The 20,502-nt window shown below is 45.4% G+C and overlaps 2 protein-coding genes and 1 long non-coding RNA gene across 5 annotated transcripts in view; 1 reads left to right on the top strand and 2 right to left on the bottom strand.

Moving 5' to 3' along the window:
• TM9SF4 (transmembrane 9 superfamily member 4) overlaps positions 1-1,470 on the bottom strand; it is a 52,039-nt gene extending 50,569 nt beyond the window's left edge. The window contains 1 exon segment of the mRNA XM_006089397.3: positions 1,305-1,470. Coding sequence (XP_006089459.1) covers positions 1,305-1,319 — 15 coding nt within the window. The 5' untranslated portion in view covers positions 1,320-1,470.
• LOC102418242 lies at positions 1,315-7,175 on the top strand. Of its 3 annotated transcripts, none has more exons than XR_002829461.1 (4): positions 1,315-1,427; positions 1,951-2,063; positions 3,665-3,767; positions 7,034-7,175. It is a non-coding gene; the product is annotated as an uncharacterized LOC102418242 (long non-coding RNA). The 3 variants fall into 3 exon arrangements; XR_002829460.1 differs by lacking the exon at positions 1,315-1,427 and adding an exon at positions 1,563-1,677; XR_002829459.1 differs by lacking the exon at positions 1,315-1,427 and adding an exon at positions 1,681-1,799.
• HCK (HCK proto-oncogene, Src family tyrosine kinase) overlaps positions 6,741-20,502 on the bottom strand; it is a 25,279-nt gene continuing 11,517 nt past the window's right edge. The window contains exons 10-13 of the mRNA XM_023754361.1: positions 19,192-19,219; positions 13,315-13,496; positions 11,054-11,185; positions 6,741-8,425 (exon numbers count right to left, since the gene is read on the bottom strand). Of these exons, the coding sequence (XP_023610129.1) occupies positions 8,223-8,425; positions 11,054-11,185; positions 13,315-13,496; positions 19,192-19,219 (545 nt within the window). The 3' untranslated portion in view covers positions 6,741-8,222. The remainder of the gene's footprint in view (positions 8,426-11,053; positions 11,186-13,314; positions 13,497-19,191; positions 19,220-20,502) is intronic.

Here is a 20,502-nt window from a genome sequence, read left to right as displayed (position 1 = left end):
CGGCTGGTTAACAGAAGGAAGGAAACTTTGTTATCAGCCAATAACCTACCCTTGTTGGGAGAAAACCAACACCAGAGAATTTAAACAAGAATGTTCCTTTGTTAAAGGCAGATACCACTCCCTTTTCTCCGTGTCTTCCTTTGCATTCACTCTCAGGATATTATCAGCTAAGGAAGCAGCATACAGGAAGACCTAGAAAATCACTCTGGATTAAATGACTTAAATCTTGGTTCTGTCTGCTTGTTCTTGACAAGCAGAGTATGAACCGAGCCTCTGGGGGAAAGGCCATTGCTTCCGAGATCTACTTCCAGGATTCTGCACAAGGAGCCAAGTTCTGACCCACTTTCCAGGCACCCTGCACACCTAACCACACACAGGCGGCCCCCTAACGAGCTCCATCCTTAACCTTCCCCCGACAGCTGTGTGGCCCCTGCAGGCACAGACAAGCGGGCTAGTATAGTGTTTTTGTTGTTTTTTTTAAAAAACGTAGGACAGACCAACTCCATCAGAGTCACTGGAGTGCTTATAAAACTGCGAATTCCTGGGCATCGCCTAGCCCTAGGGAATTAGAATCTTCAGGAGTGGGGCTCCGGAAACTATTTTCAACATGCCGCCCTCCCCCCAACCCCCCGCCCCCCAAACAACGGGATAAAAGCTCCCCCGGAAAAGCAGAGAGTTGACAGAAAGAAGACAGGAAAAATAATCGGGGAAGGGTCTGGGGGTGGAAGGTGGGGGTGGGGATGGGGTGGGAAAGGGCAAGCTCGGGGTAACCACAGTGGAGACGGGTGCGCCGAGAACAGGCGAGAGTCGAGGTGCGGACGGGCTCTGGAAAGGGTCTGACACCGGCTTTAGGCTGGGAGGCTGGTCAGAGGCGAGGTCGCTTCCACGGACTGGTCAGGAGGGTGGGGAGGCGGAGACAGCAAGATCTGGACGTGAGAGGGAGGAGCAAAGGCGGGAATAATGGGGGGCTCTTCAGAGGGGTCAGGGCTGGGAAGTGAAAATTGGGAAATGGGGGTCACAGAAAGCGGAGACCAAAGCAGGAATAGGAACCAGCAGAGGCGGTTGCCGAGACCTTTCCTCCGACCCAATGCCTCCCTCCAAACTCCAGGCCCTGACAAGCCTGAGTGCGGGGCCACGGCCGGGGAAGGGGAACTTTGGGGGAGACAAGCCCAGTCAGGGACACCCCTCAAGCCTGAGCTAGGGGTTCCGGAGGTGGCTCGGGGCAGGCATGGAGTGCCGGAAGATCCTGGGGTCCCCCGGAGAACCCGGCTCCAGCTCCGGCTCCCGGAGTCTCCTTCACTCACCATCGCTGCCGCCATCTTGGATCCACGTGTCGGCGTGATGACGTCAGCGGAAGTGGTGTTTCCCCGATTATGGAGTTCAATTCTGCGAGGTGCCGCTCAACTTCAGTCGCTCCTGTAGTTGCGGTATGGAGGGGCAAAGCCGACTTAGCTCCTGATCCGTAGCCTGGTCTGGGCAGTCAAGTCGCTGATTAGGGGAAGAGAGCGTACGGCAGGACTTGGAGAGCCATATTAGCTCCTGGCAGAGACAGCTACTCCCTCTTCCCCACTGCATTGTGGGTAATGAGGGTTGTGCCTAAACGCACAGATTCTCGGGGCACCATCTTTACTAATGGCCAGAGAACCGTTGCCAGGGTTACCTGAGGCCTTGATTTAGGTGAGAGGCGGATACCAGGATTCCAAGAGCAGGGTTCTACTCTGAGAATAATTTGTAATTATGCATTTAATTACTAGCTTGACTATTCTATATCCTCTCCAATAGACTGTAATACCTAAAAGGTAGGAACCTGTTTATTAATAAACCTCACTCCATGTTCATCTGTAAAATGGGGAGGGGAATATTGTAATACTTTCATCATAGTTTTCTGATGAGGAGCTAATGACACAATGTTACATAGTTGTCATTATACTCTTATGTATTTTCCTTCAGGCATATGGAAGGTGCCCAATACAATGCACTATGTATTTGTTAAAGGAATGAATGAAACGCAACGTATTTAGTGGAGGAAGACATCTTTGAATGTGGACTTCACCATGTGTTAGGTAAGTGTGTGACTCTTGTTACCGGAAAGGTGACCTGGCCCTGAGTGGGTTCTTGACTTTGCTCAGGAAAGATTTCACAGCAGGAATCCAGGTGATTTTTAAAGGATGTTTATTAAAGCTGGCAACAGTGAAACAAGGAAGGGCCTAGGATAGAAGCAACAATAGAGGGAGTAACTAGGCGGGGAAATGAGCCTGGGCTGGGCTGCTTTGGCTCACAAGGAAGTCAGAGAAAAGGGAGCAATGGGGCCAAGGTCAAGGGTTAGCTGGGGAGGAGCAGTTGCTGCCCATTGCTTCCTGGTTGCCAGCCTCCTGGGGTCCCTTAGAGTGTAGGACAGTGATGGCGAACCTATGACACGCGTGTCAGAGGTGACATGCGAACTCATTTTTTTGGTTGATTTTTCTTTGTTAAATGGCATTTAAATATATAAAATAAATATCAAAAATATAAATCTTTGTTTTACTATGGTTGCAAATATCAAAAAATTTCTATATGTGACACAGCACCAGAGTTAAGTTAGGGTTTTTCAAAATGCTGACACGGCGAGCTCAAAAGGTTCACCATCACTGGTGTAGGAGATGCATGCCTGTGGGGAAGAAAAAGGGGCTGGGAAAGGCTGGACATACTCCTGGGAGGGAGAGGGAGTGCGCTGGGACCTTCAGTTTGAGGGGTTTTTTTAAGGCTGGGAGTTAAGGGGAGGTCTAATAGGTTATTCATTAGTTTTAGGTTGATGTGCCAAAATGAGATTTATTCCCTTAACTTCATCTGCCCTTGGGTATGGTTGGCAAATAAATGGCACTTGGATTTCTGCTATCTCCCTGAGTAGAAATGAGCACCATTGTGATGGATTGTCCAGAAAGATGGTTGCCAAGGTTGCCAACACGTCCTCCCATTTCTTCATGAGCATGCTGTTTTTCCCTTCAAGAGGCAGATTTTATTTATCCTCCCTTTGAATCTGGCTGGTCATATCACTTGTTTTGACCAATAGAATGTGGTACAAACAACTGCCAGTTCTGGGTCTTAGCCTTGAGTTCTGCGGCTATCATCTTGGGTCTAAAGGAGTCTGGCTACCCTGCTGGAGAGCCACATGGAAAGGGAGGGAGACCAGCCAACTCCTCAAGACATCTAGAAACTCCAGCTGAGCACTAGAATTGTGAATGAAGTCATCTTGGACATCCCAACCCCAGCTGAACTGCCAGCTGAATGCAACCACATCCGTCACTATGTACAGTAGAAAAACTGTCCAGCTGAGCGCAGTTGGTCTAGATTTTGGAGTGGTTTCTCATGAGCAATTGATCATTGAAACACACATCCATTAACTCTCTCATCCACACAACCATCCTGAAGAATAGCTGAACAGATATTATTCCCAAGGGGAAGAAAGCTTGAGCGACTAGGAGAACTTACCTGGAATCTCATCACTAGTAAGTCATAGATTCCAAACTTGCAACAAGTTCTCCTGGATCTTGAATCCTGGGTGTTTTCTACCCTTTCTGGATGCTTGAAGAGGGATGAATAATAAGGGGAAAAGCTTCACAAATGGCTTATTCTTCTTCAGTATTTCCATTTTCCTCCTCCTCATACTTTTTGTTTTTTCCCCAAGGGTTTTCACATTCCCATCTCTTTCGGTAACATACACCAGAATCCTGGAACTTGGTGGCCTGAGGTCAGATCCCATCCCTACCTCTCACTAGCTCCATCACATGGTAAGTTTCTTTTTTTTCCTTAAAAAAACTTTTTTATTGTGGTAAAATATACATCACATACAATTTATCATTTTAATTGCTTTTATTTTTTTTAAAGATATTTTCAGACAAATAGACATGGTTTTTTAAATTAAAATATGTTTTTATTGATTTCAGAGTGAGGAAGGGAGAGTGAGACAAATAGAAACATCGATGAGAGAGAAACGTCGATTGGCTGCCTCCTGCACACTCCCTACTAGGGATAGAGCTCACCTGGGCATGTGCCCTGACTGGGAATTGAACAGACAACCTCCTGGTACATGGGGCAGTGCTCAACAAAGTGACCTTGGCTGGGTATCTGAGTTGGTTAGAGCATTGTCCTGATATGCCAAGGTTGTGGGTTTGATCCCCAGTCAGGACACATACAAGTATCAACCAGCGAATGCATAAATGAATGGAACAATAAATCTCTCTCTCTCTCTCCCTCCCTCTCTCCACTTCCTTTCTCTCTCTCTAAAATCAATTTTAAAACATTTTATATTTAAAACTTATCACTTCCTAATCATTTTACTACATCTTACTCTTGAGTTGTTTACATCTATTTTATGTGTAATACTGCTAGATGGTGTATTGCTGCATATTCCTTTCCAGCTCGGTGTTCAGCGGTGCCGGGTTGGTAGCAGAACCAACGTATCCATTAACACAGTAGGCACAGTGCAGAAGGCCATCAGACTTTTAGGTGCCACAAAAATGTTCAAAAGGAATTTTTTTAAATCAGAAGGAAAACATGTCTTCATATATAAATACATTCATCTTGATATCAATGTAGTTGTCAACTATAATTTCTAATTAATTTAATATATTTATAAATAGAATATATATTTTATGAAGGAAGGTTCCAACAAAAGCAAAAGTGCCAAAGGCCCTTGAATATCATAATACAGTTCTGGTTGCTAGTTTGAAATTGGCCATGTTGAGACTGTTTATAACACCAAAATCAGCAAAGCTACAGATCAGGACTTGAATTATTGTTTCGCTATCAAAATTTTTCTGTAAAGGGTCACATAGTAAATATTTTAGGCTTTGAAGACCATGATGATCAACCACCGAGCAACACTGGCCAGGCTTCCATGTCTTGATAGCTTATTTCTTTTTATCACTGAACAATATTCCCTTATATGAATGTACTACAGTTTGTTTATCCATTCACCTGTTTTTTAAAAAAATTTATTTCATTTATTAATTTGAGAGAGAGAGGAAGGGCAGTGGGAGAGAGAGAAACATTGGTTTGTTCTACTTATTTATGCATTCATTGGTTGATTCTTGTATGTGTACTGACCGTGATCGAACCCACAACCTTGGCTTATCCAGATGATACTCTAGCCCACTGAGCTACTGGGCCAGGGCTATTCATTCACCTATTGAAAGATATCTTAGTTACTTCCAAGTTTTGACAATTATAAATAAAGCTACTACAAACATTAGTATGTTTTTGTATGGGTATTTGCATTGCTGAATTGTATAGTAAGAATATATTTAGTTTTATAAGAAACTGTCAAATATTTTCCAAAGTGGCTGCTCCATTTTGCATTCCCACCAGCAATGAATGAGATTTTCTGTGTGTGTTTTTTTCACATCCTTACCAGTATTTGGTGTTGTCAGTGTTTTAGATTTTGGCCATTCTAATAGGTGGGTAGTGATATCCATTGTTGTTTTAATGTGCATTTCTCTGATGACATAAGATGTGGAGCATCTTTTCATATGCTTATTTGCCATCTGTGTATCTTCTTTTGTGAGGCATCTGTTCAGCTCATTTACCCATTTTTTAGTTAGAGTTGTTTTCTTATTATTGAGTTTTAAGAGTTCTTTGTATATTTTGGATATCAGTCCTTTATCAGATAGGTGTTTTGCAAATAGGTTCTCCTATGTCAGAACTGGTCTTTTCATTTTCATTTCTCTGTCTTTCTTAGATCAGCTTTTTAATTTTAATCAAGTCCAATTTGTCAGTTTTTTCTTTCATGGATCATGCTTTTGGTGTTCTGTCCCCATGTTTTCACCCGTCTTTTCTGTGACCAGAGGGAAATATCAGAGTGTAGGGCAGTGTAAACTGATAGAACAGGAGGGCATGAGTTGACTCCTGGATCCTGTCCATTTAGCAATAGGCTCCAATTCTTGAAATCATGTTTCAGTCAGCTATTTCTGTAATAATGCTATGTAACAAAACAACCCTAAAACTTAAAGGCTTATAATATTAAGCATGTATTCCTCTCTCACATGTCCACAGGTCAGCTGGAGTTAGTTGATTGAAGCTGGGATTAGCTGAATTTAACTCCAAGCTGCAGGTTGGATCCACATCTGCACCACATGTCATTCATCTTTCTTGGACCATGTTCTTTTCAGGGCAAAAGGCTGGAGGGGAAGCCAGCCCCACAAGCACATTGTAAGCCTTTGCTTACAACACGTCTTCTAATATCCCATTGGCTAAAGCAGTGGTTCCCAAACTTATTGGCCTACCACCCCCTTTCCAGAAAAAATATTACTCAGCGCCCCCTGGAAATTAATTTTTTAAAAATTTTAATAGCAATTAAACAGAAAGATATATGTATTAATGTTTCTACCTTTTTCGTAAAATATAGTAAAGAAGGGTGTAAATTAGAAACATTGAAGTTTGAAATTATGAAACTATTTATTGAACTCAGAATAGAAAGGTAATACAAAAAAAGTTAAAACAAATGCACCTGTGGCCATCACCGCCCCCCCTGGATCGCTGCAGCGCCCACCAGGGGGCGGTAGCACCCACTTTGGGAATCACTGGGCTAAAGCAAGTCTCATGCCAAGCTCAACATTAGTGGTGTAGAGAAGTGTACTCCTCCTATGGATTACTGAACAGCAATTCAATGTACCACAGTCATGAGTGCAGATTCCTATCACAGAGCCCAGTGCTCTGCTTCAGATACCCAAAGACACATCCCAAACAATAAAACAAGAGAAAAATTGAATTACCAACTAGGTAAGTTGAAACACTGATAGCTTTATTTTCCACTGTTCTTATATCCAGTTTCTAAGGTTAAGACCTGTGCTACTCAGGGGTACAGAATCAGTTCAGTATAGGGTTCCATGGGACCCTGGTAGGTGCTATGATGTGGATCCTTCAAGGAATTCAGTAATATAGAAAGGTATCATTTGTGCCCATTCCACTGTCACCTCTTCTCATTGCTCCCCTCACAACAAAAGCTGACTTTCAACTGTGACAACATGCCTCCTTGTCTTCTCTGCTTCCTTCCCAGGTCTCCCTCCCGTCCCCTGAGAGCTTCCCACGCAGGGAACCAGATACCTCGCAGCAGCCCCATCTCCAGACCCCAGGATTCCTGCAACGGTGGATACCATCTTAGCAACCACAGTAGCTGCTTGGCCGTGGGAAATGCTCCCAATGCTGTAGAGATCCACCAGCTCGTGTAGCAATGTGGCTTGGCCCGACAGTCAGGGTCCCAGAGCATGAAAAATCATTCCTGTCATCCTGGCAGACCCAGCCTCTTGGAAACCCATCCAGAGTCCCAGTGCCAGTGTGCTAGGCAGAATATTGCCCCCCTCCCCGCCCCCACCCCCCCACAAAGGTCCATATCCTAATCCCCAGAACTTGTGAAGATGTTACCTTAGATGGCAAAAGGGACTTCACAGATGTGATAAGGATCTTGAGATGGAGATTAGTCTGGATTATTCAAGTGGGCCCAGTGTAATTACAGGGACCCTTATAAGTGAGAGAGGGAGGCCGGAGACTCAGGCAGAGATATGATGACTGAAGTAGTTTGGAGTGAAGAGCGGGAAGGAACTGTGCAGCCTCTAGAAGCTGGAAAAGGCAAGGACACGGATTCTCCCCCGGTGCCCGCAAAAGGCAGGTGGCCCTGCCCACCCGTTCCACACTTCTGGTCTCTGGACTGTAAGATAATAAATCTGTGTTGTTTCAAGCCACCAAGTTGGTGGTAATTTGTTGCAGCAGCAAGAGGAAACTAACACAGTCAGCAACTATTTGGGGCAGTTTGCATATCATACTCCACTTCTCTGTACTACTGGTTTCGGGGAGGGGCCTTCCCCATTTCTGACTTGTCCAGCAAAAAGGCAAATAGATATTCAGGAACTAGAAGAAAAGCTGACCTGTCAGTAGCCTTTAGCATTTCTCTCTTTTATTTAAATATTTCATTATTTTTAAAGTTTTCTGTTCAAACCACAGCTGTAACTGGAATCCAAATGTCCCAGGCAACAGAAATATAACTTGGGGTCTCCTGAGAATGGCAGATTGTGGATTGCTAGAGTCAGAAAGAGATTGTCCAGTCCAGCCCACCCACTTGACAGATGAGGAACCGAGGCTGGAGTGAGGGTGGGTGTCTGGGAGTGAGAAGGGTGAGCGGACATCTAGCAGATGGCGCTGGTGAACCTCACAGGCATCGCCTCAGAGCCTGGCCCTGCCGTGGTCCCCCATCACGGCTGCTGCTGGTACTGGCTCTCCGTGGCCGTGTAGAAGTCGTCCAGCACACTCTGGATGTATTCGAAGGTGGGCCGCTCCTCGGGGCGGTTCTTCCAGCAGCGCGTCATGATGTTGTAGAGCTCCTCGGGGCAGTGCTCCGGCCGGGGCATGCGGTATCCACGCTCCAGCGCCCGGATCACCTCAGGGTTTGTCATGCCTGAGAAGGAGCCATGGAATTAAAAAGGGAGGGATTGGCGATGGGAGTCCAGGGGAGGCAGACAAAGTTGCCTCCCCAGCAGCCATCACTCCCCACCTCCTGTGGGAGCTCTGCCTCTCTGACTGCGAAATCCATAGACTCCCCTGAGTGAGGGAAGGGCGTGGCACCCAGGTTTGGCCAATGGAAGCCGAGGGGGAGTCTCCAGGGAGACTTCCGGGCAAGGTTTTCCCCCTGATAGAGACTTTAGAGGACACACACTTACTCCTTTCTTCGGGCACTGTGAGACCGTGTGATCCTTGGAGCTGCAGCAGCCCTCCACCATGTGAGGAAGACAGTCATGGACAAACTAACCCAGAGTCCTGAGAGCTGCTGAGCGGCTGAACTAACCAGTCACCAATGTCAGACTCGTTATGGGAACAATAACTTACTTATTGTTTCTACCACTCCTTAGTCTGTCATTCTGTTACCTGCAGCTTAATGCATCCTAATGGATACAGGGTGTCATAGCCATTCCTGGTTTTCCCTGGCATACCCTCAAGACAAAACAGGTGGCTAGACTCGATGCACCCTATATGTGAATGGGACCATTTCCTTATTTAATTGATTTATTAGTTATCTTTAAGAACAACCATTTAACTGTCTATGGCCCTCAATTTTATATCACCAGTGTTGAACTCCAAACTTATATATCCAAGTGCTTTCTTGAACATCTTTACCTGGATGTCTACTAGTCACCTCAAATTTAACAGGGCTAAGACAGAATTCTTTAATTTCTATCCATAGACTATTGCCCACCTAGTTGCTCCATTAAAACCAGGAGAATCATCCTTGATTCTTCTCTCTCCCTCACCTTCCACATCAGCAACTCACATCCTTTCTTCTTTTGGAATGTAGCATCAACCCATCAGCTTGTATCTCTTGCTATCGCCACTGCTGCAGCTTTCACTTGTCCCAGCCCCAAATCCACTCTCCATGCTGAACCACACATCACTTAACCATGAGATGATGCCCCCTCCCAGCTTCCACATGCTTAGACTAACATCCACTCACTCTTCACCATGACCATGGGCCCTGCCGGATCTGGCCCCTGCCAACCTCATCATCTACCATCTGCTCTCATTCCTGGTCTCCAGCTGCCTGGCTTCCTTGCTATCCTCAGGCACACTTCAGGCCCTATAAACTAGCAGTGCCTTCTGCCTGAAATCTTTTCCCCAGATCCTCACTCAGCTGTTTTTCAGCTCAAATATGACCTGCTCTGACAGGTACTCCCTGTCCACAGGAGCTCCAGGTCACTCACTCTTACACGCCTCTGCTTCATTTTCTCAGCAGTGATCTCCATGGGAGTGTATGTCTGTTTAGTGTATGCTCAGGCTAGACTGTGAGCTACTTACAAGCAGGGGCCTCGTCTCTTACTGTATCCTTAGTGCCTAACGCACGGAAGGAACTTGAGAAATACAATGGAATGAGCGATGTCTATATCTTTTGTTCCAAACCTTCACAACCACTTGTACAGGTAGATGTCATTACCGGATAGGGTACCTATATTTTTTACAGGTGAAAACACTGGGATAAAAGTGAAGTGAATTTGTCAAAATGTTATAGTTGATGGGGACACCATTCAAATTCAGGACAGTTTATAAAAACAATGAGACTCTTTTTATCTGCCTTGTCCCCTCTTCCCAGTGTTTTGGCATGGAGCCATTCCAACCAAAAAGGAACCGAGCACAACAGTACTTACTGAGCCCTAGGCAATCTGCATGTCACATGTATCTTTATATACCCTGTGTTCTACTCAGTCTAGGGTGCTGCCCGCAGGCGTGTAGGTAAACATCTATTCCACAAACAGATACGAAGCACCCACTCTGTGGCGGGCACAGAGGTAGGCAGTGCAGATACACCAGTGAGGAACACAGACATGATTTCTGGCCTCACGGAGCTCAGAGTCTGATGGGGAAAATATTAAACAAACACGTAGTTATCAATTGTGATGAACTCTATGAAGGAAGCAGTGTAGCGTGTTTTGAATGAGAAGCACGGGGGATGTGTGGTACTTTGGATGACTGGATGGTGGGATGCCACATACAGTGAAGCTGGAGACGTAGACAGGGGCTGGATCATGCAAGACCTGCAGGCATAATTAGAAGTTTGGGATTTTGTCCTAATTATGGTGGGAGACCATGAAAGAGTTAGAGATGGAGAAGGGACAAGATCTGAGTCACAGTTTTAGAAAACTCGTTCTGGCTGCACGTAGAGAATGGCCTACAGGAGAGGGGAGAAGCAGGGTGCTGGTTAGGCAGGCACTGTACCATCGAGGTGAGAGGTGATGTTGGCCAGGATGAGCATGGAGGCCGTGGAGTTAGAAGGGGAAGACGTGGGATGTGTTTTGGAGTCAAATACCAGAACCTCTGACTGTTTGGATGTGATATGGAGTGAGAGAAAAGGAAGGATGGAGGAAGCCTGCAGATTTCAGGCTTAAGAAACTGGGTGGATGGTGGTCCTTTAACTGAGATGGAGCAGGTGAGGGGAGGTTGGGAGGAGGATGAAGAACTCAGTCTGAATGGACATTGACAAGAGAAGAAAGCCAGACTGGGCCCTGGAAGCAGCCCAAGCTGAGGCCCCCTTCACTACCTGGGTATGGGATCCGGCCGTAGGTGACGATCTCCATCAGCAGAATACCAAAGGACCAGACGTCCGACTTGATGGTGAAGGAGCCAAAGTTGATGGCTTCAGGAGCTGTCCACTTGATGGGGAACTTGGCCCCTGCAGAGTTGGAAAGGGTGGAGTCAGGGAGGGTCTGGAGAGCAGGGGGCTGGGTCTCTGCTAGGGTGAGGGAGCAGGACAGCACAGTTGCCCACATCTGCCCCCTGCAGACCTGCAGTTTCCCTAAATCTAAATCTGGCCTCTAGAAGCAAGGACCATCCATGCTGAGGACAGATGGCTAAAGTGGGGAGGAGTGGGCAGAGGGTCTGGGGTGTGGCCGGGGAGCCAACTCCCCAGGACCACCTTGTTAATTCAGCGGTCACCCCAGCAACCTACAACTCCTGAAGAGTGGAGTCCTAGAGGTCACAGAACGTTCAGACAGCAGGACTGCAGGGGCCTTGAGTCCAGGTTGCAGCGAATGCCTTCGCACCCTGGTGCCGGGCAGTGGGAGAAGGGAAGAGTTTGGCCTTGGCCTCTGCTTTCCACCAATCGCTGGGTGTCTCCCTTCTACTCTTCCTCTCCTTCCCCTTCGTCTGGGATGGGTTCAGTTAACCTTTGGTTACTGATTTCCATCTTAATTCCATTGTGGTTGAGAATATGCTCTATAAGAATACATGTCCTTTGAAGTTTGATGAGACCTGCTTTATGGCTGAGTACATGGTCAAGTTTTGAAAATGCTCTGTTTTTTTCCTCTCCATTTCTTCCCTCCTTGACATTGAGAGAATTTTCTTTATTCCTGGTTATCCTCTCCTGTTTTAGAGATTATACATTCTACTCTTAGTCTTTTAGTGGTTGCCCTTAGTTTAGGTTGTTTTTATTGTGTCCTAACAAACATGAAATAAAGTGCACAAATCCTTCATATACAACTCGATGCATTGTTGACATGTATAGACCTTGTAATCCCCACTCAGATCAAGATAGAGAACACTTTCAGCATCTCCGTGGCTCCCTCCTGCCCGCCCCCACCCCAGTCAGTACCACCCCCATCCCAGGTAAGCACTATTCTGACCTCTACCGCCATAAATGAGTTTTGCCTGTTTTTTTCTTTAACGGTTTTATTGAGCTGTATACACAGGTCATGCAATTTACCCAGTTAAAGTATGCAATTCATTGGTTTTTAGTATGTTCACAAAGTTGTGAATTTTAGAATATTTTTATCATATCCCCCCCCAAAAAAACCCATACCAGGCACTCCCCATTTCTTTCCAACTTCCCATCCCAGCCCTAGGCAATCATTAATCTACTTTCTTTATAGATTTGCTTGTTCTGGACATTTCATATAGATCAGTGTTTCTCAACCTTCTGGCCCTTTAAATACAGTTCCTCATGTTGTGACCCAACCATAAAATTATTTTCGTTGCTACTTCATAACTGTAGTGTTGCTACTGTTATGAATCGTAATGTAAATATCTGACATGCAGAATGGTCTTAGGCGACCCCTGTGAAAGGGTCGTTCAACTGCCAAAGGGGTCACGACCCACAGGTTAAGAACCGCTGGTATAGATGGACTCATATAATATGTTACCTTTGTATCTGCCTTCTTTCACTAACATGATGCTTGGAAAGTTTATCCATGAGTAGCATGTACCTCATTCCTTTATGAATGATATTCCATTGTATGGGTAGACCACATTTTGTTTATCTGTTTATCAGTTGATGGACATTTGGTTTGCATCTGCTTTTTGGCTGTTACAAATAATGATTCTATGAACTTTCATACATGAATTTGCTTGTTTCTGAATTTTATATAAATGGAATCGTCCAACATCTACTTTCTTGATCCGATTTCTTTTTTGATATTATGTCTATGAGAGTCAACCACTTTGTTGCATGTAGCATTGGTTTGTAATTTTTCATTGCTGCAAACATTATATTGTATGAATATACCACAAGTTACAAATTAATTCTTCTGTTTATAGATATTTGGATTCCTCTGTTTTTATCTATTATCCATAAAGTTGATCTTATGCTTAATTTCAACATGCACACACCTAACTTAATCTACATCAGAGTCTCTGGGTGACTGAAGGCCAGGACATTACATCCAGAAGGACTCTGTCAAGTTTAATAAGACATAGCTAAAACTGGGGTGGACCTCTGCATTTTACCGATCACTTTCGCAGGCTCAACTCTCACCACTCACCACCAACCCAGGTGGGCCCCACGGGTCCCTTGGCCGCATCCCCTACCTTCCCGGGCCGTGTACTCGTTGTCCTCGATGACCCTCGCCAGGCCGAAGTCAGCAATCTTACACACCAGGGTCGCAGAGACCAGGATGTTGGCGGCTCGGAGGTCTCGGTGAATGTAGTTCCTCTGCTCGATGAAGGCCATGCCCTCCGAAATCTCCACCCAAAACAGAGATACCCTCATCCTCAGATCTGGCCCAGCCCAAGATGAGTCCCACCCAAAGGCAGAAGAGGAGCGTCCAAGTGTGAAAAAAAAACAGGAAAAGAAGTGTTCCAGCTCCTTCTTTTTGTGTGGGAGAGTCCTAAGCTCAGACTGGCATTTCCCTGTCTACCCGTCCAGTTTGGGAGGATCCTCAGGGCCTGAGTTAGTGTGGGGCTTCTCCAGGGTTCCAGAACTTCCAGAGAGCACTTTGAGGAAAAGCAATGGCATTATTCTCCGGGACCTGTATACCCACACCAGGATACTAGGAAGAGCTTTCCTTCCCAACCCTCTTTCTGGGGACAATCTAGGCTCACGTCATATTCTGCTGTCTCTCTCTTATTTAAAAATACATTTTTATTGATTTCAGAGAGGAAGGGAGGGAGGGAAACATCAATGCTGAGAAAGAATCATTGATTGGCCACCTCTTGCCTCCATGGGGGATCAAACCCATAACCCAGGCTTGTGCCCTGACTGGAAATCGAACCATGATCTCAAGGTTTATAGGTTGAGGCTCAACCACTGAGCCACGCCGGCTGGGCTCTGCTGTATCTCTTATGCCTTCTTTATCCCCAAACCTCAGTAGAAAAAAATCATTTGTTCACAAATATCTACTGAGTGTCTTGGGGGTGCCAGACATGTTACTTGAATAGGTGCTAAGTCAGGCAAAACCCCTGTAGGTGGTATTAAGTACCATAAAGAAAGGATAAAGAGGGTAACAGGAGTGGAAACCCAGAGGGCTTTTTGGATTGAGTGGTCATGGAAGGCTGCTTTGAGGAGGTGAAATTTATGTGAAGATCTCAGTGATGACAGTGTGACAAATAAGAATGTTCCTGGCAGAAATAACATCATGTGCAAAGGCCTGGAGGTGGGAATGAGCTTGGATGTTCGTGGAACAGGTCGCTGAGAAGTTGCCACAGGGACCGTGGGGAGTTGAGAGAGACGTGGCTGATTGTGAAGGACCTTGTAGGAGGCTAGGAGAGGAGGTTGGACTGTATTCTGAGTGTGATGTGAAGATAGTAGAAGGCTTCGAGGAGGAATGTGATGTTGTCTGATGTATATTTTAATGTCATCATGGCTGCCCAGTGAATAATAGACTGTGTTGAGGATTCTTATCCACAATGGTGCCTGGACGTTTCTGATGGAAAAATGTAGGATTTTTCCTTAGAGACATCTTTTACATAGAATGGTTTGGCATTAACCCTTATAAAGAGGTTTATTATTAACCCTCAGACACCCACTAAACAGCACTTACAATTTACAAGCTGGCCTTCAAGCTCCTTGGGTCAGGTGCTCTCACAATCTGTGTTTTACAGAGGAGGGACACTTTCCAGCTCATACCACCAAGAAAATTCTGAATGTCAGACTCAAACCAGTCTGTGGGTGTTCAATCCCAGTGCACCATGCTGCCTCTAGTTACTGCAGATCCCCAGTGCCCTGGAGGACTGAAGCTGGGTGCAATCTGGTGAGATTATTTGGAGGGGAGAGGGTGCCTGGCCAGACAGACCAAACCAATGCACCAGCCTGCTCAAGGTTGGAGGAAAAGTGGGCAGTGCACTTACAGGAAGTGGACAGGAGGGGGCACCCATGACTATTGAAACTGAGGTCTGAGGCTGCAGACTTTCCAACAAAAACTCCAGACTTTTAAATTTTGTTTGGGATAGCCTGTCAGGGGGTCGGGTAAGACAGGTCTTGCCTGGGGAGTGTGGGAAATGTATAAGGAGTCCTTAGAGGCACAGTTAACAACAGTTATTACCTTAATGGCAGACATTGTAGCTTATTCATGTACTAGTGGCCCGGTGCACAAATTTGTGCACATTGAAAGGAAATTAATTAGAAGAAATATTTTAATATCACTATTTGCCCTTTCTCTATAATAGAAGTGTCAACCAATTCATGAGCGACAATGACAGATCGAAACACACGCATGGGATTGGCACCAGCGAGAGCTTTATATGTATCGCGCATGTGCGAGTAAACTTAGCCTTTTATATATATAGAATAAACTTGCTTAATTAGACCTGCTTTCTGACTTAGCTAAACTTTTTCCAGCCCAGTGAAGCACCCCAACGTCTCTTTCAGGTAATTGTCAGCAACACAGCATTAAATATCAACACAAAGCAGATTATTATTGTAGATCACACAGGGAGAGCAAAGGGTAAAATATTTAACTGCAACAGTATTTGACTATATTCTGCGCAGTGAGAAAACCTGAGCTCTTTTCAAGGTCCACCATTTCTTACTTCTTTTCAATTGGGTCAAGTTTCTAAGTGTTCTAAATCTCCATTTTCTGGCTAATGAAAAAAAAAAGGATTCCACCAAGTCTTCTATCTACCTACTCCAGGACTTCTGTGAGGATCAAATGAGATGAGGCATGGGAAAATGCTTCACAGACATTTGGTTAAAGTGTACAATGTTTTCACCTGGCTATAAAGCAAGCCATGTTCCTGGGCTAAAGAAACTGCAAGGAGGCTAGTCGCTAGGGAGAGGAAGCCGGACGTTGCTACGTGACGTCATTACCTGGACGGACTTAGCATATTAGCCTTTTATATAAATAGATTATAAGATGATACTTAACAAATAGTACTTACTCTCTGCTTTAGGGGAGGCACTATTGTGATCAGCCGTGTTTCACAGGTAAGAATGCTGGAAGCCAGAGAAATAAGTAACAGGACTGGAACTCCAACAGCCGTGCTCAGGGTCCATGCACTTAGCCATTATTCTACCTGAATTTTTGGCCGTCTGTTTGGCACAGAGCAGGTACTAATGCTGGTAGTTACCACTGGCAGACAGTCATGCTATTGATTTTCACATGAGCTCAGTGGGGCAGGTGGGACAAAACCCACAAAACCCTGCGTGCCTCTGGAATTGGACCAGTTCACTCTGAGCCCCATCAAGCTACTCCAACCTTGTATGCCTCACATTTCGTCTCTATAAAATGGGGACAACAATAGAACCTGCCTCTGAGGGCTTCTGTGAGGATTAACCCTGTAAGCCTACCTCAAGAACTAAGAATGGTCTCTAGCATGTTAAGTATTTACTACAATGGTGACAATTAGTGCTCCCTGTTGAGGAAAATGGCACTCAGAGAGGTTACACAACTTGCTCAAAGCTACACAGGCAGAGCTGGGATCAAACCCAAAATGCTATGCAACTCCTAAGTCCAATACACAAAGTGTTGCTTTTCAAGGTTTTGTTAACTGAATGAATTAAGGGATAGGTTTACTGGGCTCAGGGCTGGTCTAAGAATCGGGGGTGGATTAGGTGTGAGATTTCATAACCACCAAATGGGCTGCCACGATGTCAGGCACTGGAACTTGGGTTTCTTCCAAGGAATCACAGAATCAGAGTGGGAAGCGCCTGCAGGATATTCTCCCTCTTCAAACTGGATCCTACTGATACCTCAAGGTAGCCAGGGTTGGGCAGGGGTGTGTGTGGGGAAGGGGGACAAAAGAAAGGCCACACCCTGACTGGTTTGGCTCGGTGGATGGAGCGTCGGCCTGCAGACTGGGGGGTCCCGGGTTCGATTCTGGTCGAGGGCATGTGCCTTGGTTGCGGGCACATCCCCATGGGAGGTGTGCAGGAGACAGCTGATCGATGTTTCTCTCTCATCGATGTTTCTAACTCTCTATCCCTCTCCATTTCTCTCTGTGGAAAATCAATAAAATATATTTAAAAAAAAAAAAAAAAAGAAAGAAAGGCCACATATGAGGTCCCACCTTACAATCAGAACAGCTGTTTTGACCTATTTTTAAGTCTACTAGACCTGAGGCCCTGAACCTAACTGTCCCCTATACCTGGGCTCCTGAGCATTAAAGAGAAAAAACCAACATGATATAGAAAAATGTTAGTTACATGCAAACAAATGGTTAGAATAAGATGGAACTTGGAGACATTGTAGAAAATAGGTCTACCTTTCATCTACCTTTCATCTAGCACCAATATTCCACCTTTGTGTGGAAATTACCTAAAAATTGGTACAGCGGTCTGGTCAGCTACTGTATACAATTTCATTGACCAACAGAATTGTGCCTGAGAAAATAAAATTTAAAAGCTTCTGAACCTGAAAACCACAGGTGTGGTCCAGTTCCCTCATTTGACAAATGGAGAGACTGAGACCAAAAGCCGTCAGCCAGGTGGCAACAGGTCTGGGGTAACCAGCACTGTGCTCAGCTGACTCTAGGACTGGAGGCAAAGACCAGGTTGGCTCCTTCTTGTCGCTGGGCCCTGAGGTCACCTCTGCTCCTGGACGCATAGGGCCTGGCGCCTCTTTTCCTCCCTTGGTTTGTTTTCCCTTCGGTGAAATGAGGAGAGTGGCTCTTGCCCAGTTGATGACTCTGCCCAGCAAGGTTTCTGCCAGTTTGATGGCTATAATTTAGCAACACACTGGACTCCAGTTTTTCTAGGGCAGTGGTTCTCAACCTCCCTAATGTCGCGACACTTTAATACAGTGCCTCATGTTGTGGTGACCCCCAACCATAAAATTATTTTCGTTGCTACTTCATAACTGTAATTTTGCTACTGTTATGAATCGTAATGTAAAATATCTGATATGCAGGATGTATTTTCATTGTTACAGATTGAACATAATTAAAGCATAGTGATTAATCACAAAAACAATATGTAATTATATATGTGTTTTCCGATGGTCTTAGGCGACCCCTGTGAAAGGGTCGTTTGACCCCCAAAGGGGTCACGACCCACAGGTTGAGAACCGCTGCTCTAGGGACAGGGCCCATTAAAGTCAAAATGCCAGGCCTTGATTTCCATATGTCTCTGGCATTCCAGGCTCTGAAATGCAAGACCTCTTTTTATACCTCTGACCTCCCCCAGCCCCTAGGATTTGCCTACTCAAATGGGCTCTGCCTTGGGCATCCTCAGAAGGCCCGGGCCTAGGCCCTGGTGCAGGTCTCCCTTAATGCACTCCAGGCTGCAAACCACACTCCCTGCATCTTTTGCAGCCCAGGCACCAGTTGACCAGGCCCAGCTCTTGTGTTTTTCCTTTGAGCTTTGGCACAGGCCATTTCCTATGTCTAGACCACCCCTTCTTCTCCTCTTCATCAAACTCACTTCTATTCATTCTTCAGGGCTCAACCTAGAGGCCAATTCCTCTGGGAAGTCTTCTTGGATTGCTCCTAGACCAGGCTACATGCTCCAGCTGTGTACTCCCATAGCACCCCTTTCCTATCTGTTTTCCCACAAATAGGAAAGAATGAAAGAGGATAGAAATAAAAAGCACTCAACTGAGGGTGAGAGCAGCTGCAGAGTGTGAAGGGAAGATGAGAAAGACGGGGTTCTAAGAAGTGTTTCTGTGACTTGCGTACATTATTATTTTGCTGGATACTACATTCTTTTGACATTGAGCCAGGCCTCTTGGGTCATGGCTCTTGAAGAGACTCAGTTATTAAATATCTGTCTTCCCATCTGGACTGTTCACTCTGTGAGGACAGCAATCCGTTCCATTTTGTTCACTGCCACATCCATCAAAAGAAGACAGTAACTTAGGCAAGCCACTTAACCTCACTGGGCCCCGGTTTCCTCATCTGTACTCATCTTCTCTACGCTTCACGTTTCTATTATGTAAACTTGGATGGCAATTACCATCCTATGGCTACACTGTTACACTGGTGACTCCCAATGCATGCCTTCTGGACTCGGGCCCTTGGCCAGTCCCCTTCCACACTGGCTCTGGGCTGAGTCTATTACTTGCTTTAGCCGATGAGACATTAGTAAGCAAATGCAGGCTAAACGAATCAGCATTTGCACATGAGGGTTTGGCCCCTTGGTATACTCTGTATTGGGACCTCGCCACCAAGCCATAAACTCTGGCTGGGCTACTGAGTGATGAGGTGCCACATGGGAAAAAAAAAAACACAGCCTTTGGCAAGCTGCCAGCGGAATGCAGCCATGTGAGTGACCTTGGTTTCAACATATGGAGCAGAAGAACCACACAGCCAACTCCAGTCAACCCATAGAATAATGAGAAATAAAAAATTCTTGTTTCGAGCTCCTAAGCTTTGGGTGGTTTGTTACATAAGAATAGATAACAGCCCTGGCTGGTGTGGCTCAGTTGGTTGAGCATTGTCTCGAGCACTGGATGGTCACCAGTTCAGTTCCCGGTCAGGGCATATACCCAGGTTGCAGGCTCAACCCCCAGTCAGGGATTCATGCAGGAGGCAGCATATTGATGTTTCTCTTTCACATAGATGTTTTTCTCTCTCTCCCTCTTCCTTCCTCTCTTTCTAAAATCAATAAAAAACCATGTTTTTTTTAAAAAGAACAGATAGCCTTAACTGGTTTGGCTCAGTGGATAGAACGTCAGCCTTCGGACTCAAGGTCCCAGGTTCGATTCCGGTCAAGGGCATGTACCTTGGTTGCGGGCACATCCCCAGTGGGGAGTGTGCGGGAGGCGGCTGATCGATGTTTCTCTCTCATCGATGTTTCTGACTTTCTATCCCTCTCCCTTCCTCTCTGTAAAAAAATCAATAAAATATATTTTTTTAAAAAAAGAACAGATAACAAAAATCGCATCCTAGAAAGTTGATGTTAGGACGTACTTCATCAGACTCACTTCTACTCAGTTAGTACATGTAAGACACATTTTAAAAGTATACTTTTATACAGAGTGCTCAATAAATGTGCTTAGGCCAGTGTTTCTAAGTGGTCAGAGGTCAGCCTGCACACCAAAGTCGAGTTCGATTCCCGGTCAAGGGCACATACTTGGGTTGCAGGTTCAATCCCCAGCTCCCATTGGGGCACGTGCAGGAGGCAACCAGTCCATGCATCTCTCTCACACTGATGTCTCTCTCCCTCCCTTCCTCTCTGTAAAAAATCAATAAAATATATTTAAAAAAAATGTTGAATTTCGTGCCAAAAAAAGAGCATTTGTGGGAAGTTTTAATTCATTACTTTATTTTGAAGAAAAGTGCTGCTGAAAGTTATTGTATGCTTCGGGAAGCTGGATGGTGAACATGCTCCATCTCAAGATACTT

The sequence above is a fragment of the Myotis lucifugus genome, unplaced genomic scaffold (assembly GCF_000147115.1).
Source record: "Myotis lucifugus unplaced genomic scaffold, Myoluc2.0 scaffold_60, whole genome shotgun sequence".
Classification (NCBI taxonomy): domain Eukaryota; kingdom Metazoa; phylum Chordata; class Mammalia; order Chiroptera; family Vespertilionidae; genus Myotis; species Myotis lucifugus.
The sequence above is the reverse complement of the archived record's forward strand: the minus strand, read 5'-3'. Positions and strand labels throughout refer to the sequence as shown.